This window comes from Diabrotica undecimpunctata, chromosome 10 (assembly GCF_040954645.1).
Source record: "Diabrotica undecimpunctata isolate CICGRU chromosome 10, icDiaUnde3, whole genome shotgun sequence".
Classification (NCBI taxonomy): Eukaryota; Metazoa; Arthropoda; class Insecta; order Coleoptera; family Chrysomelidae; genus Diabrotica; species Diabrotica undecimpunctata.
In genome coordinates this window covers 19,454,668-19,477,482 of record NC_092812.1, presented here as the reverse complement: position 1 = coordinate 19,477,482, position 22,815 = coordinate 19,454,668, and the positions used below count along the sequence as shown (strand labels likewise).

The 22,815-nt window shown below is 34.4% G+C and overlaps 1 protein-coding gene across 3 annotated transcripts in view; it reads right to left on the bottom strand.

The window, feature by feature from the left end:
• The window catches only part of LOC140452302 (SLIT-ROBO Rho GTPase-activating protein 1-like), a 266,666-nt gene that overhangs the window by 37,259 nt on the left and 206,592 nt on the right, over positions 1 to 22,815 (bottom strand). For all 3 annotated transcript variants that reach the window (XM_072546471.1, XM_072546469.1, XM_072546470.1), the window contains exons 10-12: positions 19,295 to 19,619; positions 16,739 to 16,987; positions 16,455 to 16,680 (exon numbers count right to left, since the gene is read on the bottom strand). In XM_072546471.1, coding sequence (XP_072402572.1) covers positions 16,455 to 16,680; positions 16,739 to 16,987; positions 19,295 to 19,619 — 800 coding nt within the window. The remainder of the gene's footprint in view (positions 1 to 16,454; positions 16,681 to 16,738; positions 16,988 to 19,294; positions 19,620 to 22,815) is intronic.

The following is a 22,815-nucleotide window of genomic DNA, read 5'->3' as shown; positions in this document are numbered from 1 at the left end:
CAGCAGTGTATTATAATTATATTTTTAGATTTGTGTCGAGAAAAATAAATTTGACATTGAAGTCTTTTTTGGAAGACCATAAGCGTCACGCATATAATTTTTAGGGCATAACAAATCAAAATAAAATAAATGATTTAATGAAGTTCCAACAGTGTATTTATTTATTTTATTTATGTAATTTTATTTTTATTTGTAATTATATGGTCCATTTCTTTAATGCTGCATTCTTGCATAATTTTGACAGTGGGTTTGTCCCGTTTTGTTATTATTAAGTGAATATAACTATGTAAATAAATAAATAAATATATTATTGTAATATCTAATGTAATTTCTTGTCTTATATAAATAAAACAAATAGACCTAGAAGTCAAACTTGTATTGACCATTTATTTATAAAAGACCTGCTAATTACACTAACATAACTTCATTTATATTTGAAAATAATACTACTTAAGATCATTATCCAATCGCAGTTTTCATCCCTAGTCTAACCAAAACCAAAGAAAACAAAATAACAATAAAGAATCTAAAACAATCTAAAAAACAATTTGAAGCATGAAAAGTGGTTGGATATTTACAATAAAACAAATAAAAATAAAAAGGTAAAACTTTTCATCGACAAAATTTTAAATTTAATAAAAAAAATACAAATAATTTAAAAAGAAATGATCCAAAAAACACTTTTAAAAAAGATTAGATGACAGAGCGACTTTTAAAATCTGTACATGAAAAACATAGATTGTATGATCAGCTAATCCAAGATCCCTCAGATAACTTAAAAAACAACGATATACAGATTATAAAAATAAATTAAGACTTTTAGTTAAAACTGCAAAAAGAAATTATACAAAACAACGAATTGAAAAAAATAAGACCTCTTCTTCATCACTTTGGAACGTAATTAATTCATTGTGCGGAAAAATAAAAGGAAATACAAAAATTGAATCGGTTAAAACCAAAACAGGAGAAACAATGACTGATAGAAAAGAAATTGCAAATGAATTTAATACACATTACAGTACATTAGGCAAAGGTATGCACAAAAAATACCCATTTCTAATGACCAGATTGAGGAAATAGATATGATAGAAAGCAGCATGTACTTGTATCTCGTTGAACAAAAAGAAGTGGTAAGAAGTAAATATTTTTGAAACGAAGCGCGTACGGTCCTGATTTCTCAGTTTATTGCCAAACTACCACACACCTACCACTGTGCCGACATAAGCGGCATCGCTGCGCGCCGTAAGACCAACACTGCATTCTAACTGTAGTTTCTACTATATAAGTTTTTATTCATTGTAAAGTTTTTTAACTACTATGGTATACAGCCTACCCCCGGGAACTTTCCCACTTCAAGCCTATCTATATAGCTTTGAATATTCTATACACCACAGTTGAAGTTTTAAATGTCAAAACGTAAAATTCTTGAAAACACTTTCAACAAGATGAAGCTCCACCATATTACTTTCTTCCAGCTAGACAGTGGCTAAATGATAGATTTCCTGGCTAATGAATTGGTCGGAGAGGAATAATAGAATGGCCACCAAGATCACTCAAGCTAACACCTAGAGTTCTAGAGTTCTTCCTATGGGAATGTCTAAAGTCAATTGTCTATAAAACACAACCTCGAGATTTGGAAGATTTAAAGGGAAGAACGACAACTGCGTGTAGAGAACTTCAGGCTAAAGTTTTACGAAATGTTATAGAGGAGTTTGGGAGCAGGCTTTATCACTGTTTACAAAATAATAAACAATATTTCGAATATTTACTTTAGTAAACATTTACTTTTACTTTAGCAAGTTACTTTTCATTGAATTTTTATCTTTTATTGCAGTATATTTTATACTTTACTAAATAGCTTGAGGGTTTTACTTGATTTTTCCAAAAGTACTGAAAAGAAATATAATTTATGCGGTATTTTTGAAAAGGTAGTTGTACGACCTTTAAAATAAGGTATCACTCAACCCCCTTTCTATTAAAGTAGGGGGGTTGTGTCCGCTCCCGCTAGAGGGTTGATGTAATTTAGTTGAAAACTGGTCTACAAAATGTCTCCCTCAAAAATAAATTTGACGTGTTTTTGCATATTTTTAGATTTTCTATAGGGACCAAATTATAGAGGGTGGTACCTTTTCAAATTGACACACTGTATATTAAATAAGATACAAAAAAGTTGTTGAAAATGTGTCACTTTTTAGCATTCTAGACGGTAATAGTACCGTAAACACATGAAAACGAAAATTTTTAAAAACGACCAAATAGTGTGTTAATTTCTTGAAGATTTGAGTTTATCCCTCTGTATTAAAATTAAACAATTATATTGATCTATAAAGTTTATTATAAAAAATATACAATATTTCTGAATACTAATACGAATTCCTACAGTATTCACTATATCCTTTAGTCCTATAACGTAAAGGAGCGGGAGTAAAGATTAAAAAATAAAATGTTTTCTATATATAAACATTTTGATACGTAACAAAATATTTTACTGATATTAGATATTGTCCGTGTCACTGCAGTACCCAATAAGACTGAAATATTGTGGAAAACAGCCATATAAGAGAGTGGTTAAGTACAGCTCTTTAAAGTTATATATATATATATATATATATATATATATATATATATATATATATATATATACTTGAATCTGCTTTTTTATAATCTAGGTAATATCCCAAAGAAGAATAATAATTAGTCTGAAAGTTCAGAAGACAATAGACGTTCACTTTTTTTATTATTTTTAGCTTATAGACTGCTTTCCCCATATATATATATATATATATATATATATATATATATATATATATATATATATATATATATATATATACATATATAATTTTTTTCGGATAACTAGTTATTTGTATAGTCAAAGAGAAATATATCTGATATACCCCTGTACACCCAAAATATATAATCACTTTGTATTATAAATATATTAAATATTAGATCAATGTTCTAAAAACAGATATGGCAAAAAACTAGTTTGACTTTTTTGGTCATTACATATTTCAAGTTGAAAGCCACAATACGTTTTATTCCCGTTAATATGCATTCACTCTGAACACAAATGTTATTAAAAAATCTAAGAAACATAGAAACGAAAGCACAACACCATCAGAGATTTGGCAGAAAAGTCGTAAGATAAAGGGTGTATCATTTATTACATTATTATAAAATGAATTCTCTTAATATCCACAAGGAAACTAAATTCCAGTAGTTGGCTGTATAACATTCTTTAAAATAAATTCTGTAAATAAATAAAAAAAAACCCTATTGTTAACCGATATTTAAAAATTATGATGTGTAAACATCATAATACATACTTCGAAACGATAAATACTCTCTTCTACACGTCCATCATGCAAGAAAGTGTAAAGGGAAGAAGAGGCTTGAGAAGAAAGAAGAAAGCTTAGCTGAGGAATATCAGAGATTGGACTAACCACAGTGTTGAACAGATATTTCACGTTACAAAAGATAGGGAAGCGTTTAAAGAAGTGATTAACCTTCGTTATTCTACGGATAATATACTTCTAGTTTGAACAATATAAGAATGAAAATAAGAACGAAAATCAAAGAAGCGAAAGAAAAAGAAGCAAGGGAAAGATGCGAAGAAATTGAGACTGCAGTCAAAGTATGATAGTCACAATGTACATAGGAAAGTTAAAGAACTCACAGGGGGACTAAGACAAAGGCAGAAAGGAAATATAACTGAATATAACTGAAACAAAGTAAAATAAGAACGTGTAAAGAATATCTAGAAAAACTATTCGAAGACCAAAGATATACCACCTTTGAGCTAGAAGAAGAGGTAAATGATGGACCAAGAATATTACAGCAGGAAGTTTATTCCGCAATAACACAGTTAAAGGATGGCAAAGCGGCAGGCCCTGATAATATACAAGCAGAACTACTCAAACTAATGGACAACGAATCAATAGCAATAATCGCAAAGATATTCAACAACATATACACCTCTGGAGAAATACCAACAAAATGGCTGAAATCTGAGTTTATTGCACTTCCAAAAAAACCAGGAGTCAAAAAATGCGAAGATTGCCGTACTATAAGCCTCATGAGTCATCTCCTAAAATTGTTCCTAAAGATAATTCATAAGAGAATCTACAAGCTGTGTGAAAGTCAAATTTCCCCCAACCAGTTCGGGTTCACAAATGCTGTTGGTACTAGAGAGGCTTTGTTCTCAGTACAGGTCTTATTCCAGAGATGCAGAGACGTCAACTGCGACGTATACGCATGTCTGGTTGATTACGAAAAAGCGTTTGATCGAGTACAGCACACCAAGATGATGCAAATACTAAAAGAAGCAGGAATTAACAACCAAGATCTGAAAATAATTAGAAATCTTTACTGGAATCAGACAGCAAATCTCAGAGTTGAAGGTGAACATACTGACTATGTGATAATCATGCGTGGAGTGAGGCAAGGCTGTATTTTGTCTCCTCTAATCTTCAATTTGTACTCTGAAAGAATGTTTATCTAAGCTTTGCACGAAACTGAAAAAGGTATTCTACTAAATGGTTACCGGCTAAACAACATCAGATATGCAGATGACACCATAGTATTTGCGGACAACTTGTTCTTATGAACAAAATCACGTATTACAGTCAACAATATGGACTCCATATAAACTTTAAGAAGATAAGGCTTATAATTCTTACTAGCAAGAAAAGGATAACAGAAGGTCAACTCTACGTCAACCAATCCCCTGTAGAAAGAGTGACGCACTACAACAACCTCGGCACCATAATAAATGAAGAATGGACCAACAACCAGGAGATTAGAGCACGGATCGGAAAAGCTAGAGTCGCCTTCAATCTGATGGGGGCCTTCTTTAAGAGTCACAACCTCTCTCTTGATACAAAACTAAGAATTCTGCGATGTCTTCTCTGTCCTTTTTTATGGCGTTGAATCGTGCACCTTGAACGAAGATATGTGCAGAAAACTGGAAGCATTTGAGATGTGGCTATATCGGAGAATACTTAAGATCCAGTGGACTGACCGAGTCACAAATGAGGAGGTCCTCAGAAGAATAAATAAGAACCGAGAGGTACTGAACACCATGAAATCTCGAAAGTTACAATTCTCCGGACATATTATGCGAAATGAATCCAGATATGCTCTCCTTCAAGCCATCTTGCAAAGAAAAATATTTGGAAAACGAGGTCCAGGAACAAGAAGAACATCTTGGTTAAAGAACCTCAGAATCTGATTTAATATAACATCTGTGCAGCTTTTCCGGGCTGCTGCAGATAAGATAAAGATTGCCATGATGATCGCCAACATTCGTAACGGATAGGCACATCAAGAAGAAGAGAAGAAGTTTGAACCACTATATGCAGAGTTCATTTCACGTGAATATAAATAAACCATGCTTAAAGATAAATGGGAAAAATTGACAAAAAAATTAAGTCTTGTATTTGACATACAATTATTAAAAAACAAATAAGTACAACATCAGAAACGAATATAAGGTTTGCTAATAGCTCTTTTCAAAAAAGCGCTATAAGATAAAATGATTTACTCGACTTACGATATAATTTTATTTAAACACAGAGTGTGGTCGCCAGACTTTTCTTTTTTGACTTTATTATTAAAACAACAAAATTTAACTTAAAATTTTTAAATTTATCAATAACCGACACCTAAAAAGATCACACTTTTGACATTTCTAATTAAATACCTAACAACTTACTGTCAAGGGAAAATTTACCATTTGGAAAAATCATTCGGTCAGTTAACAAAAAATATCTAAATTATTTTTCAGACTGACAGAAAATTTATTTAAAGCAGAAGCAAATATCAGGCAGGTTATCATGCATTCTTTCATCCATGTTAATCGTTTGGATCGTGTAGTTTTGAAGGACTTTTGTTTTCTTTTTTTGAATTTAAGTTCTATTCAATGTTTCTCTCCCTAGCAGCCTGAAAGTTATGTGTTTCGATACAGATTTCGAACAAAAGTAAATTACTTTCCGTTTTCTGGATACCTTGTTTTTCTCTTTCCCATCGTCGCATAATGAAAAACCGTGTGAAATATTCAGATTTACACAAGTGTTTTGTAATGATACATTGTTTTCCCTGTTTATTGTTATTTCCATTTATTGTTATATTGTTATTTATTGTTTATATATATTATTCTGGTTTTCCCTGTTTATAGGGGTGTAAAGCTAGTTCGTGTCCGTAGTAGAACACTACACGTGCACCCTGGGTAATGCTAAATGAACTAGCGCAATAGGCAGCCAGACAATCTAGAAAGTCTAGACCTACTGGCAAGAACACACCACGAATATAAGATATGCCTCCAACCAACAATTTAAATGGACCTTCTCAGGACCAAGCGACAAAAGGACTCGGACCAAGCATCCGAATCTGCCATTTAAATATAGAAGGTATTAGTAGAAGTAAATGCGAGTACATTCAAAAGTTACTCATTGAAAATAATATCGACGTGGTCGCAATTCAGGAAACCCATGTAGAAAACGAAGAACAAATTCTCGCTAGAAGAAGAATTCATGGCTATGATTTATTGGGTGCAACTTACCATCCAGCTTATGGAGTGGCAACCTATGTTCGAAACCAAATAGAAAATGCACACATATGTTCTACATCAGACATAAATAACATTCATACGGTTACTATACAAATTGGCGAAATTACTGTCAGCAATATTTATAAACCACCGGCAGTCCTGTGGCCTCCGCATGTTATTCACGCCCACCCACATCCCTCAGTTTATGTTGGAGACTTGAACAGTCATCATGAACTCTGGAAGTATAGGCACAATGATCAAAATGGCGAGGCTCTGATAAACTGGAGCGAAGAGGCTGACACTTATTTAGTCTTTGACGCTAAAGATCGGGGAACTTTTCGATCTGCAGCCTGGAGGCGAGAATACAACCCAGACCTATGTTTTGTTTCCACAAATGAAAATAATCAACCACTGGCAGCTTCACGTACAGTACTCCCAGATTTTCCACATAGTCAACATAGACCAATTGTAATAGAAGTTGGCATCAAAATACCAATAATATCATCGTTTCCTCGTCCTAGGTGGAACTTTCAAAAAGCAGACTGGGCGACTTTTACTGAAAGATTGGACAAATGTCTGGGATGTGATTTGTTGGTGCGGTTATCTCTACAGCGAAGAAAACCTAGAGGATATCGTAAAGAGTATGTCCCAGGATGAGATGAAAAATGTAAGAAATTGTATCAAGAATACAACGAAAGCCAAGAAATTGCGGACGAACTACTTCACAATTTGGATACAGCCAGACGACAAAAATTGATGGAAACTGTGGAAAAATTAGACTTTAGTAAATCCAGCAGAAAAGCATGGTCTTTACTTAGAAAACTTGGTAGTAGCAGACTTCCATCTAGAGACAAAGTACCAATAGCTCCCAACAGAGTAGCCTCCCACATTGTAGCAACCTCAAGAGCACCTAGAGATCGTGACCACACCACCAAAGTAAAACAAGAACTAAAAATACTAAAGTCTGCATGCCCGCCTACTGAATACTCTGACGAGTTTACTCCAGAAGAAATTATTTCAGCAATATCAGAAATTAAGTCTGGAAAGGCTTCCGGCTCCGATAAAATCCATCCAGAATTTTCACTCCAATGTGGCAAATACGCTAAGAAATGCTGGCTGATTTCTATACAGATATGTTAAAATCAGGAGAAATCCCCCATTCACTAAAAAAGGCCTCCATTATAGCCATATTAAAACCAGGAAAGGCAAATGATCAGCCCAAATGATTGCACTGTTGAACTGTGTCTATAAACTGTTGGAACGCTTAATCTACAACAGAATTAGTAGAAACTTATTTGAATTAATACCTATTGAGCAATCAGGGTTCAGACTTAACCTCAACTGCACAGACCAGATCCTATCCCTAACAACGCATATCGAAGCAGGTTTTCAAAGAAAACAAAAAACATCCGTTGCTTTCATTGACCTATCAGCTGCATACGATACTGTCTGGAGACAAGGACTAAGGTGCAAACTAATCCGTGCCATCCCGTGTCAAAAAGTAACTAAACTAATTGATAGCATGCTCACCGACAGACCTTTTCAAGTCACAATGGGCAATTTTAAAAGTGTCCAAATAAAACTCAGCAATGGAGTGCCACAGGGATCTGTTTTGGCACCCTTACTGTTTAATTTACACATCGCAGCAAGACATAATAACATGGATATTACCAAAACAATACTAACGGATGACCTTGCCGTTATGGGAGAATACTTTCGCAAATGGAGGCTACGGCCCAATGCAACGAAAACCGAAGTGTGCTGTTTCCATCTGAATAATGCCCAAGCCAACAAAAAACTCTCCGTTAACTTTGAAAACAGACTGCTCACAACACCAAAATATCTTGGAGTGACTCTGGACAGAACATTAAGTTTTGTAGAATACCTACAAAGAACGGCAGCAAAACTGAAAACGAGAAATGATATCGTCCAAAAGCTATGTGGCACTACATGGGGGGCCTCAGCCTCCGTACTCAGATCATCCGCTTTCGGATTTGTATACTCGGTGGCTGAATATGCTTCCCCGGTATGGCTCAATAGCAAACACACGAAGATTATTGACACCCAATTAAACCAGACAATGTGAATGATCTCAGGTACAATTAGACCCACACCGAACTATTGGCTTTCCATTTTAAGTCATATTGCACTGCCGAAACTGCGAAGAAGTCATTCTCTTCTCAGAGAAAATCAAAAAATCGAGGCTAACCATCAGCTACCCATCCACCATGATAAGCTTGATATCGAAATAAACAGACTGCGCTCCAGATATCCTCCATTGCTAAGAGCCAACTCCTTACATCAGGAACATTTCAACCTCACCAACGCCTGGAGAAGACAATGGGAGAGCGACTCACCACAGGATGCACACCAAATGGCCTGTATCGATCAGAAACCGCCAGGCTTTGAACTGACCCGTAACACATGGACAACGCTAAACAGAATAAGGACAAGTAGCGGTAGATGTGCTGACAGCTTATATAGATGGAGAAAAGCCCTTACTCCTAAGTGTGACTGTGGTGCGCAACGACAGACTGTCCGTCACATTGTTGAAGAATGCCCCCGAAGGCGATTCCCTGGAGTTTTCGATTAGTTCCTGAATGCGACCGAAAATGTTTTACATTATATTAATAATACATCAGATGTTCGTTTGTACATTAGATATTTTAATTATGTGTTCTTATTCTATGCCATACTATAAATAAAATAAATAAATTCCCTGTGTACAGACCGGAAAATTTTCAATTAGCGGAAGAGCGTTGCCGCAAAAAGAAATAATTTCAGACCATGGCCTATAAACCAATAATTTCTCATTTTTAAGGCAGTACATACAAACATATTGATACAGGCACCAATCAGACCATAACATGTTAATTATGGTTCACTCTGTAACTATGGCAAATATGAACTAGGCCTTAACATAATATTGTAAGACGGAGACAAATATAATACGAATATGGATGACCAAAATATTTACAAATTAAACTAGGACAGCAACATTTTAGTTATTTGCCAATTTTTTTTTATATAAATCAGTATCTTTGGGTATCTATTCCCCGATAAATAATATTCAAATGCTACGTTAGTAATAATCTACAAATAGTCATACATATTTAAAATAAGTATGTATAACAAGTGAATAGATAAGGTTTGCCAGTTTCGTTTTATAATTACAAGCATTTTGATTCAATTTTGGGAGTTTTACAAACAGTAATAATCTATTTGGATTTTTTTAATCCAATACTCAATCGAAAACGCTCTAATCGGTTTTAGTATATTTCGACGGTACAAAGTTACACAGCAACATATCTTAAAACAACAGAAATATTATCAATGATCTCTCAGAGATCGGTCTGTAAAAAGATGAGCCTTTCAACGACACTAGTCACTATTTCCTCAATTTTGCTCTTTCTTTACAAAAAGTTTTATTATATCTCTTTTATTCGGCAATATATCAATAATTACTATAATTACAATGACAATAAGCGTTTTGGTGGCAAGGATATGACTTGTACAGTATACAACACAACACAATACTCAAACCGGTCTGGAACTATGGGATCATATTAAACATTTGTCTGTAATTCACAAACCAATTATTTTAGACTATAAGTATTATATTTTTTGTAATCTATTGTTGTGAAATGTAAAAATGAAGAAAAAATATGTTACATTTAAAAAATAACGATGACGTCATTTACACGAAAGTGGTGACATCATTGGTATATTCAATGGTAGCGTAAGATGCGCATTTGAAAATAAAAATAAGAAGTGTAAAAGTATTTTGTTGAAATACTGTTTTATAATAATTTTCACTATTAAACATTGGCAAACCCTAAATATTCTTACATCATATTTATTACAAACAACATGCACATGCACATTTTAAACTAAAACAAAAAATAGAACATAACATGCACATTAAAGCAAAAAATCTCTATCGTTCTATAAAAAGGAACAAGAAATTAAAATTATAACAAAAATGTAATAGTTTTGCTATCGCAGAGCACACCAAAAACTACTAAAGCCACAAGAGAATTTTCTAAAACAAGTTTTTTTTGTAATAAAACAAAATGTAATACAAAATGTATAACACCCTTTTCCTAACCTGCAATATTACTGTGATATAAGTATGCGTTTATTAGGAGAATTTAAGTTTCGCTAGTAAGTAAATCAGTATGGTTTTTCCATGGGTGACATTTTGATCCGTTAAAATCATTTTAATATAGAAACGTATGCGTTAATATCATCCAGACTAATAAAAGTTTGTCCGAACATATATTATAATAATAAAATGTATGCAAGTTGTGTTTTAGAAACTATCTTTTAAACAACAAAAACACAGCAAACGTAAAAGAATTGTTTTTTTTTATTTAACCGCTTAATGTACTCACCCGAGTTAACTCGTTATTAAACTACCTTTCTATTTGCGCATAACCGAGTTAAATCGTGCTGAAAATATTTGTACGATATATAATGCGTCTACGCGTTTTAACTCGTCTAGCGTTAAATAACGGTTCCCCCCACTTGTTTTCTCGTTTCTAATTTTAAACTTCCTATGATCGACCGCCGGCTGGAATGTCCAAGGTTAGTCAAGTTTAGTGTGTTTGGAAGGCAGATATAAGTGGCATATTTATTCGTCTCTTGCAGTGCGTTAGTTATTTTTCTAGTTTCTTAATTCTTTTATCGACTGCAAAATAAGTAGTGACGAGTATTTATTAAGTTCAGATGTATCTGATGTCGAAGTTAATATGGACGAAAGTGGTTCAGATACAAGTATCGACCATTCTTCAATAAATTCTTCAACTTCGGTTGATACTGTAAGTATGACTATGATACGAACATGGTGCAAATTACAGCCAACTGCTCCTGCACCCCCATATTTTCCTTTTACTGCTATTTCGGGTATAAATTTTACTGCTACCGACTGGAATATATTACAATTTTTTGAACATTTCTTGGATGATGACCTAATAAATTCCATTGTAGAAGAAACTAACCGAAATGCGGACCAAAACAATAGAGACTGTAGTTGGTATCCGGTAACTTCGGAGGATCTAAGAGTTTTTTGGGCCTCATTATTTTGCAAAGCATAATCAAGAAATCAGAAATACGACAGTATTGGTCTAAGAATCCACTGATGACGACACCTTTTTTCTCAAAGTGTTTAAGTAATAAACGGTTTGAAGCAATAAACCAAAAACCTTCATTTCAGCAATAATAATAATTTCGACGCCGCAACATACTCTAATCCTAAGTTGAACAAAATTTGGCCAGTGTACAAAAAATTATGTGCCAAGTTTCGTGACGCAGTGACACCTGAAAAACATGTAACCATCGATGAAAGCCTATTAAACACAGATCGGCTTGGATGGATCGAGTATATTCCAATAAAAAGAGCCAGGTTTGGAATAAAAACCTATCTATTGTGTGAATCAAGAAATGATTAGATGTGGAATTTTCTCATTTACACATGAAGACAGACCAATCTTGATCCAGATTACGCAAACCTTCTAGTTTCAGCTCAAGTAGTCATGATTATGTCAAAGCTAGTACTCAATTGAGGATACTGTTTGACTATGGACAATTTTTATAATTCACTACAACTTGTTGATATACTTATTATCAATAAAACCGATGTGTACGGGACAGGTATCCAGAAAAGAAGTTCCAACAGAATTAAAAAATACAAACTTGCGAAAAGGTAACATTCACATTGCCTTTCAAAGAGGTAAGGTGTGTGCTCTCAAATGGAAGGATATATCATTGATTTCAACTGTTCATTCCAACGCTACCCGGAAGGTAACAAAAAGAAATGGCACAAGCAGATTACAATCTTCCACAAAAGAGGAAAAAATTCTTCCTATTAGATTCGGCTTTGTGGAATTATAATGGAAAAATATCATCTAGATGATTTCGCATGTCGCAAAGGACGTCCATCAACGAGTCATACACCTGTTAGACTCACAGGGCGTCATTTCCTCGAGTATATTCCGGCTACGGCAAAAAAAACAAAATCCAACTCGTCAATGTGGAGTATGTAGCAGAGTTCGAGATGCGCGTGGAAAGAAGATTAGAAGAGAAACAAAATATTTCTGCCCTGACTGTGACGTACCACTGTGTGAATTGTGATTTTCTTCTCTTACTTTTAGTATTTTTGATGTAAAAAGATTAGGCCCGAGTTAACTCGGATGGGCCTATGAGGGTATTTGTTATTTTATATTTTTCTAATAAGATATGCTTTCTTTTAGTTTAGATTATATCTAGTGACAATAGTCTTGTGGTAGTTTATTTTAATGTAATCAAATAGAGATAAATATGTGCGTTAAGCGGTTAATAACGCATTGAACACGCAGGGTCATTAGCGTATTAAGATTAATGTGACAGTTGATATAAATAATGTATACAGGGTGCAGCAGATAAACAGCCAATTAGAAATATCTCGAAAACTAAAGGTAACTGAATCGTGAAAATTGTAATGAAGGGTTTTGAAATGTGATCTATTTAATGAAAATATTTTTATCTATTCACTACTTCAGGTTATACCAGAAGTTGCTTATAACTTCGTTTTTTTAACGGGACACCTGTATATATTTTTAGAAATATTCACGTTATTCTGAACATTTTTTGTAAATACTTCCCAATACCTACTGTGAACCGTTTTTGAGTTATAATGATTTTTATACGAAAACTATGCTTTTCTACCATGTATATAAAGCAATATCCTCTAGTATAATTGGAATAAAAGTTTGAATTCCTGATGAACTTATACAGGGTGTTGTCATAATTGGCATAAAAGCAGCATCTTAAATTTTCACCTAATTCCTTTTTTTCAAATGTGTAAATGATTCATTATTTTAGAAAAATATGTTTTTCACTATTGATCTGTATTAATATCGTATTAAGAGAATTAAAACCATTGCTTGTAGTTTGGATGGATAGATTGGTTCTTGTCATTTGCTGGCTGCAGCTGAGTAAGATTAAGGTGCTTGTGACGTAGATTACGATAATTCATCGTTATTTTCAGTAACATCAAATTCCATTTTTAATGACCATTTGTTTATCTTAAACACGGACCTGTTCCGCTTCAGGTTTTGGTATTTACCTTTGATGACAAAAACTTGTATGAAGCAATGGATGAATTCCACATCCTCGATAAACTGATAAGATTGGTTAAGGCTACAATGCGTAAAGTTGTTTGCAAAGTCCAAATACAGGGCGAACAATCACAGGCATTTGAAACGCATGTTGGGCTGCGACAGGGAGATGCGCTGGCGTGTCTCCTTTTCAACATAGCTTTGGAAAAGGCGGTCAGGGATGCCCAAATAGACAGCAGAGGAAACATTTTTAATAAATCATCCCAAATTTTGGCATATGCAGATGATGTTGATCTAGTTGCTTGCACAACACGCAAGCTAGAAGAAATGTATACCACCTTGTCACACGCCTCAAAAAATATGGGCCTGCAAGTAAATGAAAATAAAACTAAGATAATGGCATCAACACCCAACAATAGAGCCAGAAACATCGGCCACCAATTCACGGTTGATAATTCTACCTTTAAAGTGGTGGACAAATTCACATACTTAGGCTCCCTGATCACCAATGAGAACGTCATGATGGAAGAAATCAAGCGAAGAATAATCCTAGCAAACAAATGCTATTTTGGACTGAGTAGACATATGAGAAGCAGAAACTTAAGCCAAAAAACAAAAATAACCATATACAAAACCCTTGTACAACCAGTGTTGACATATGGATCGGAGGCATGGACCATTTCCAAGGCAGATGAAAATCTCCTGCTTATATTTGAACGAAGGATCCTGAGAAGAATATTTAGTGGCATCTGTGAAAATGGTGTTTGGAGAAGGAGGTACAACTACGAGATATATCACAGATATAAACATATATTTGGTGGTAAAGACGTAGTATCCTTTATAAAAATAGGAACACTAAGATGGGCAGGACATCTGGCAAGATCACAGCAGAACAACCCTCCTAGAAGAATCCTTATGTCACAACCTGTGGGAAGTAGAAGTAGGGGTAGACCAAAACTCAGATGGAGGGATGATGACAAAAACTGGTGTTGATAAATGGCTGGTATAATTTATTTACTGTGTTTCTAAGATACTGTGATTACGGAGTAATTTATTAATAATAAAATATGTATTCACAGATTTTGTTATTTCAATGCTTAATGAACTAATATTGAACACTGCACTAAAGGGGCAACAAGAGAACGGCGATTTTGATGGACGCGTCCCATGTTATTTCTAATTAGATAACGTTAAAAAAGCTAAGGTTCATTCTGGTCAGTTTTGGCTCTTTTGTGGTGAGGGTAGAATAATTAGTCGAATCGTGACGTATTATACATCATTGAAAAGAAGAGGGGATGGCGAATATGTTGAGACAGAAAAAACATACATGGCATTGTCAAGAGGGCATCATCATATCTCTTATTGGTCCAATTGGAGCGTGTGATGCGTTAAATAAAAGTAGAGATCATAACGACTATATTAGGATAGAAAAAACAAAGTTGCGACTACGACTACCAAAAGGGCACTACACAGCATCTTCGTTATTTATGAAAATATAGTTACACACGAGATATCATAGGGCACTATGGATGAAAATAGATTTACTTTACGATAAATTTTAATTTATTGCCTTAAAGAAGGCCTCTGGTTGAGTAAAAAATAAAGAACTGATCGAATCCTAACATATTAAACGACAGCGGAGGATGTAACTAATATGCTGAGAAAGAAAATCTAAACATGACGTGACCAAACATCTTATATTCGTGAATAATAGACGTGTAATGACATATGAGACATCACATGACAGTATGGATGATAATAATACACTATAACGTAAATTTGGAGTTATTGACCTGAAGAAGGCTTCCGACTGAGTAAAAAATAAACAACTGGCGGAATCTTAACATCTTATCAAAACTTTGACAGCCGAAAAGAAGACGAACATATCACGTACGACATCAAATATCACGATTTATGTCAAATGTCATGTATTGTCTCTTCGTGTCACTTTACCCACTGCTTTTTATTACATAACTTTTTGGATTTTTATAATTCAATACATCATTCTGGCTGCTCTATTAGTTCATATATGTAGTATTCAGTGACCTCCTATCAAGATAAGTTAACATCATTTCGCCCTCTCTTCTCAAAACGGGGAATAAAGGTGTAGAGTGAACTCATGTAGAAAAACCGCATTCGTTTTTACATAGATTCTCTAACTTAGCAGTAATTTCTCTACTAAGTGTAACATTTATTTGGAAGCTTGAAAATGGTTCGACAAGTGTAATTTAATTAAAGTAAAAGTAAAAATAACCTTAGCTGTACATTACGTTTATCTTTCGTTTTGTTTCAAAATTTAAATCGTACTTAGGTCTGTATTCTTATTAATGAACTTAAGTCAAATATCTTTTCTCAAACTGAAAAACATCTTTTACATAATCTCATTGCCACGTTTCCTCATAACGGTTATTTCAAATATTTATTTTAGAATAAATCTTTCATGTAATTACTTTAAATAGTTTAGATACTATTGATACTTATTTTGATGTTTTTACTATTATAATCATACGATTATAATAGTAAATTTATGGATATTTATTATGTTTTAATGTAAGGATATTTATTATGTTGTTTATTTATATTTTCCTTTTTCAGTTCAACATTCTTGAACTTAACTTATGTTAATCTGATTGTTTACTATGGCTATATAAATGCAGTGAATAAAAGGTACAGCAAAAATTACAGCATTTACCTAGGTACATAACCAATATTATTTGTATTTTTTTTAAATAATTTTAGATTTAGAAAATTCCCTTATCTGAAAACCCTAAACTTCACAAAGACATTTAAACAGTTGTTTCTAGTACCTCTCTTGCCTGATTTAACAAAACTGTTGCATTTTCAATTGATTCAGCTAAATCGGACACTTTATTCCAAGTTATAGGACTAAACTGCACAACTGGCGAATTGTTAGAACTGCTTAATGATGAATAGTTATCACAAAGCATTGAATCCTTGGAACTCAGTGTTCGTCTTTGGACAGACTCTTCAGAAGAACTGGATTTTAGCCCGACTTTGTCCCTGTCGTCATCTCTGAAAAGCATTACATTTTGTTACCAATTTTACCAGGTTTTTTTTTAATAATATTTACTTTATTTTTAAAGATATATATTTATCTGGGATTAAGCCTTCTTGTCCATTAACAGTTCCTCTCCACCAGTCATTGGAGACCTGTGAGTATAAAGTAACGGAATCGCCTCTCTTTAAAGATAGTTCCCTGTCAGATCTAGCTATAAAGTCAAATTGTGCAGTAGCTTCGATGTTTTCTGAATCATCCTCAGATGGGTATACTTCGGAATCCATGTCTTCTTGGGCCTGATCAGGTGAATCTCCAACATCACTAAAACGTAACAAGTATATTACAATACTATCTTACTATAAATATAGACTCCCACACAAGAAATCCACAACAAATATAAATATAACCTAACTTTTGCAAAGAATGTATAGCTACAATTGTTTGATTTCTTTAAAATAAAAATTTAAAGAAAATAAAATACTCTACCTCAGCTACATGATGAAGAAACTACAAGAAGAATATACCAAGGCTGGCCTAGATATTAACCTCGCGAAAACAGAGTACCTATCTACAAGTGAAGAAGACATAGAAGATCTACAGATTGATGACAACGTAACAATCAAAGGAAAGGATAAATTCAAATACCTGGGGTTTATAATCACGAAAAAGGCAACAACAGAGGAAGAAATTACACAAAGATTAGGACAAACAAGAACAGCAATCCGACAACTTAACTCAGTATGGTGGGATAGACACCTAAATATGAAGACAAAAACGCAGATTTATAAAACATTAGTGCGAAGTATTATGACATATGGGGCTGAAAATTGGATCATAAACAAGAAAAATAGCAGTAAGATAGTAGCAACAGAGATGGAATGCCTGCGAAGATGCTGCAGAGTAACAAGAATGGATAGGAGAAGTAATGACGAAATAAAGCAAAGAACATCAATAGAAACAGACATACTAACATATATAGAACAAAAAAGACTAAAGTGGTATGGACATGTAGGAAGAACTAGCGACAGCAGATGGATAAAGAGAATAACCGAATGGAGCCCCATAGGAAGGAGGAAAAGAGGACGACCCCGAAAATCCTGGAGGAACGAAGTAGACGACGCCATGAGTAAGAGAGGACTAAACGATGGAGAATGGAACAACAGAGATAGATGGAAACGGTTGAGCGAGGGAAGGCAGTGAATACTGTAGAATCCCTAAATATATGTATAAAATACTCTAAAAAACGCTTAAATCATTTAAAGTTAAATCTTGTTTAGTCTGTGTGTTGTCTCTTTTCATATGTTAAATACTACGGAAAAGCAAAGGAATGATCAGGAGAAGACAAAGAAAAAGATAAAAAAGATTCAGCTGCAGATTTACTTGTTGCTCCTACTTTGGATGTTCTTCAAGCCATTAAGTAGTGTTCATTTTTGAAGGCTTCAGATATTTATTTCAAAACGAAACTGTGTAACCACAATTACACAATATATATATATATATATATATATATATATATATATATATATATATATATATATATATATATATATATATATATATATATATATATAATTTGAGAACCACTACTGGTGGAGTGAAATCCTCAAATTCCACATCCTTATTAGTTGCTCATTCGCAAAAAACAAAGTTTTGTCCAATGCCCTTCTATATTTGGTCGTTACAACAAATTTCACAATGAATCAAAAATATTTAGAAGTAAGGCATACATAAATTGAGGTGGATTCTGCCCAAGCAAACATAGAGAGGCGTCTGAGCAACAGATAAAATTTACTTGTCATCGGACTATTTTTCAGCAACAAAGAAAGCGCGATTGAAACCAAACCCATGCCAGAATGGGTAGTAGCACCATGTAGTGCATGAAGATTTAAAAAACTTTGCCATTTCAACTGGAGAGTACTACTCATCATTTAGAACAGAGAAAAAGGTAGCCAATCCAACTGTATACTGTGTGCCATTTTCAATACTTGTCCAGTGGAGAGATATGGCGTATATTGAATTTTGATAATGCTTTTCAATGTCTTCCTCGACGTTAACAATCAGTACTCAGAAGTGTAATTTAACCAGCACTGTACTCATCGCAACTAAGTATTTCTGAGTCAAAATAGCAGCATCTACAGCAGCTGAAGTCTGCCATACCAAAAGATGTCCATCACTTTTACGATGCTATCTCAAATTGTTTTTTTCGCTTTCTATAAATTTGCGTATAGGTTTTCATTCTTCACCTTCGATATAAACAGAATGGATGAACGCTAAATAACTAAACAAACAACCAATTACAAACCGAAAGGAAGAAGTGATGACACATTGAAAAGATGGAGCAAATTATCATGACGCAATAGGTAACAAATGACTAAACCTTTGAACGAGAAGGAAAAAACCGAGAGTTTAAAAGAAATAGTAGGTAAATATCTAGGCATTTTATATTATAAATATAAAATTTATAATAATTTTGTTATAAATATACAAAGTGTATACATATTCAGTATCGAACTGAATGAAGGTGCTTTTTTAAGGAAATTCTCTTTTTTACATACTAAGCAGAGAACTTTTCATCGTATCCTTATATTTAGGAAAGAATGTGTTTTAATTTTACAAAATTATACTTACTGGTCTTCAGAATTCGGAGAAATATACTTTTCGTAAACAGTTCCTCCATCGTTCGGAAAAATGTCGTCGTTGAATAGAATAATATTTTTAATAAGTTCATTGACTTGATTCTGGTATTGTACTTGGTCTTTGTCCTCTGGTACAGGGACTAACGTGGGACCAAAGCAAATGGCTAGGTTATAAGGGTCCATCATATTTTCATCAGAGAATTCTGATAAGTGATTTAAAAAAGCGAATAAATATCTGAGTACCACTACTACTGATCTCGGAAGACTACCCATCAGTTCCCTCATTCTGACTATGAAATCTTGCTTAGAATCTAATTCTGAAAAAAAAGCAAGATTAAAATCTGAATGACACTATGAATAGAATTTTTGACATTTATGGAAATTAACAATAAGCATCAAAAACACTATTTTTTACAAATACTGTATTAATCTGTACATAGTTTTCAATGGTTTACTCCATAATTCTGGCACTTCTGATATGTAAACCATCTGTAAATTTGTAGATCCACTCGTATTGTATTCTAATAATATGGACCTAACATGACAAGACTGGACTATTTCTTGCAATTCACAATAAGAGTTGTGAAGACTAGTCCAGGGCTTCCCAAACTTACTTGTACTATGATGCCCTTGGGACTTTGCTATTTTTTTGCGACGCCTCCTCAACCCAACCCCCAATAATACTTACAATTTTAGTACTAGCCTAGTGAGAGGTTATAACAAAAACACTATTTGATTGCCACTCTCATTTTTTTTTCTAAGTTTATGTTTGACCTGTACTTTTTTTAATTACTGCAACTGCAGAAAAGCCCATTTCGCACAAGTACGAAGTCGCAAATGGTAATAAAACCTTTAATGCAGCAGTGCTGATGGCATGATATCCATGAGAAAGGGAGCTCCAAAATTCAAACAATTTGTCCTTGTCGTATTGAAGCTTTAGGCTGGAATCACAGGACAATTCTGTCAGCTGTTCTTCTTCCTCTGTTGAAAGTGTCGATGGCGTGGATGACAGGAAAGGGTTTTTGGCCCAGTCCTATTGCTCCATATCTTCGGGAAAATATTTCTCAAAGTGTTCGCTCAATGATAACATGTGCTGTGTAAACATATTTTTTAAAGAGCGATCAAGGATTTCTAACGATTTGTCTTGTAGAATACCTTGTAATGCAGGGAAACCGTCAATTTCTTGATCTTCTAATTTTCTCTTCCATAAGAGTAACTTGGGGTTCTAAGGAGTAGTGATGCGCAATACAAGGTGTTGCTTCCTGATAACACCTCTAGCCACTCCTACTCAATTCCTATCCTCACCTCCAAGAAGTGTGGCTCAATCACACGGGTGAACCCCGGCAAACCTGAGCAACCTTACCGGAGATTGGGTAACCAACCCCAATGGAAAGTAGGGTCAGGGCTGACGAGGAAGGGAGAAATGGTCCTCCGAAAAGGGGGTTGGGCGATAGGCCAGTAACCTATTCTTGTAAAAAAGTACTACTACGAAACCTTCAGATAGGCCTCGGAATGGACGGATATCAAGACGACGACTCTGGCAACGGAATATGGAATTTACGCTGGGAACATGGAATGTCAGAACGCTAAATAGACCAGGAGCACAGAGGATCCTTCTACACGAACTGAAAAGATATAAAATAGGAATCACTGCAGTACAAGAGACTAAATGGTTGGGAAAAGGTATCCGGGACACTAAAACACACACTATACTGTATAGCGGTAAAGATGAAGGAAATAAAGAATTTGGAGTAGCCTTTATCGTAGATAATAAAATGAAGCACCTGATAACAGACTTTCAAGCCATCAATGAAAGAATCTGCAAGCTTAGGATAAAAACGCATTTCTTTAACATAACCCTTATAAATGTACACTGTCCCACAAATGAACAGGAAGAAGACACTAAGGTAGCCTTTTATCAAGATTTAGAACGAATCTATGACTCAATACCAAGAAACGACATGAAAATGGTGATAGGCGACACAAACGCCAAGATCGGAAAAGAAGAAGAATACACAGGGGTAATAGGGAAACATAGTTTGCATAGAGACACAAATGAGAATGGTCAGTTTCTAATAGATTTTGCAGCTGGAAAGAATATGATTATCAGTTCGACATGCTTCCCACATCGGGACATACATAAGGGCACCTGGATATCACCTGACGGAAATACGATCAATCAAATAGACCATATACTGGCTGAAAAAAGAATGGCGACGAGTATATTGGATGTAAAAAGCAGACGTGGTGCAAGCTGTGACTCAGACCATCTGCTAGTACAGGCACGGTTTAGATGCAAAATCAGTCGACAGGTAAAGGAAAAATATACAAAACAAGAAAAACTAAACTTAGACAACCTAAAAGTCTCTGAGGTACAAGAAAGATTTGAGAGAACAGTGGATGAAAAATTACTAGAAGAAAACAGAGCAGACTCCACAATAGAAAACCAATGGAACACAATAAGCAGTATCATACTCAACACAGCGAAAGAAGTCTTAGGAACAAAGACACAACGGAGAGAAGAAACATGGTTCGATGAAGAATGCAAACAAGCTATACAGGAAAGAAATGAAGCGCATAAGAATTACATACTCAGACGTACTAGAGAGAGAAAAACAGAACATGAGAACAAAAGACGAAGAGCAGATAAACTGTGCAGGCAGAAAAAGAGAAAGTATGAAAACCAACGGATACTAAACATAGAGAGAGAGTTTAAGGAAAACGAAACACGTAGCGCATACCAATTTATCAAACATCTAAGACAAGGATACAAACCGAGGACTAGCCTCTGCAAAAATAAGAAAGGTGAAATCATTAGCGATATGGACGAAATTAAGAGAACCTGGATGACATATTTTAAGGAATTACTAAACAAAGGGACACAACTACCATTACAACAACAGTGGCAGCAGCAGGCACGACAGGAGGTACAACAACAAGAACTGGGGAAAGATGGAGAAGAAAATGAATTAACTAGACCCCCAACGCTAGAGGAGGTCCAAACGGCAATCCACATACAAAAAAGCCATAAAGTACCGGGAATAGATAAAATACCGGCAGAACTACTCAAGCAAGGAGGAAGGAATTTGACACAACAGATGTACCAGCTAATACGAGAGATATGGATAGAAGAAGAAATTCCCCAACAATGGAAGAAAAGTATAATCTGCCCTATTCATAAAAAAGGAGACAAACTGTTGTGTCAGAATTATAGAGGCATCTCTTTACTTTGTTCGGGATACAAAATACTCACAAACATCATTAATCGAAGACTACAACCTCTCACGGAAAAAATCATCGGGGAATATCAAGCAGGGTTTAGGCAAAATAGATCTACCATTGACCAACTATTTACAGTTAAACAAATACTAGCCAAAGCATGGGAATATGACATGGACGTTTACAATCTCTTTGTAGATTTTAAACAAGCCTATGATTCAATAGATAAAACAATTCTACCTAATATACTGAAAGAATTTGGCATACCATCAAAATTAATACGACTAGTGCAAA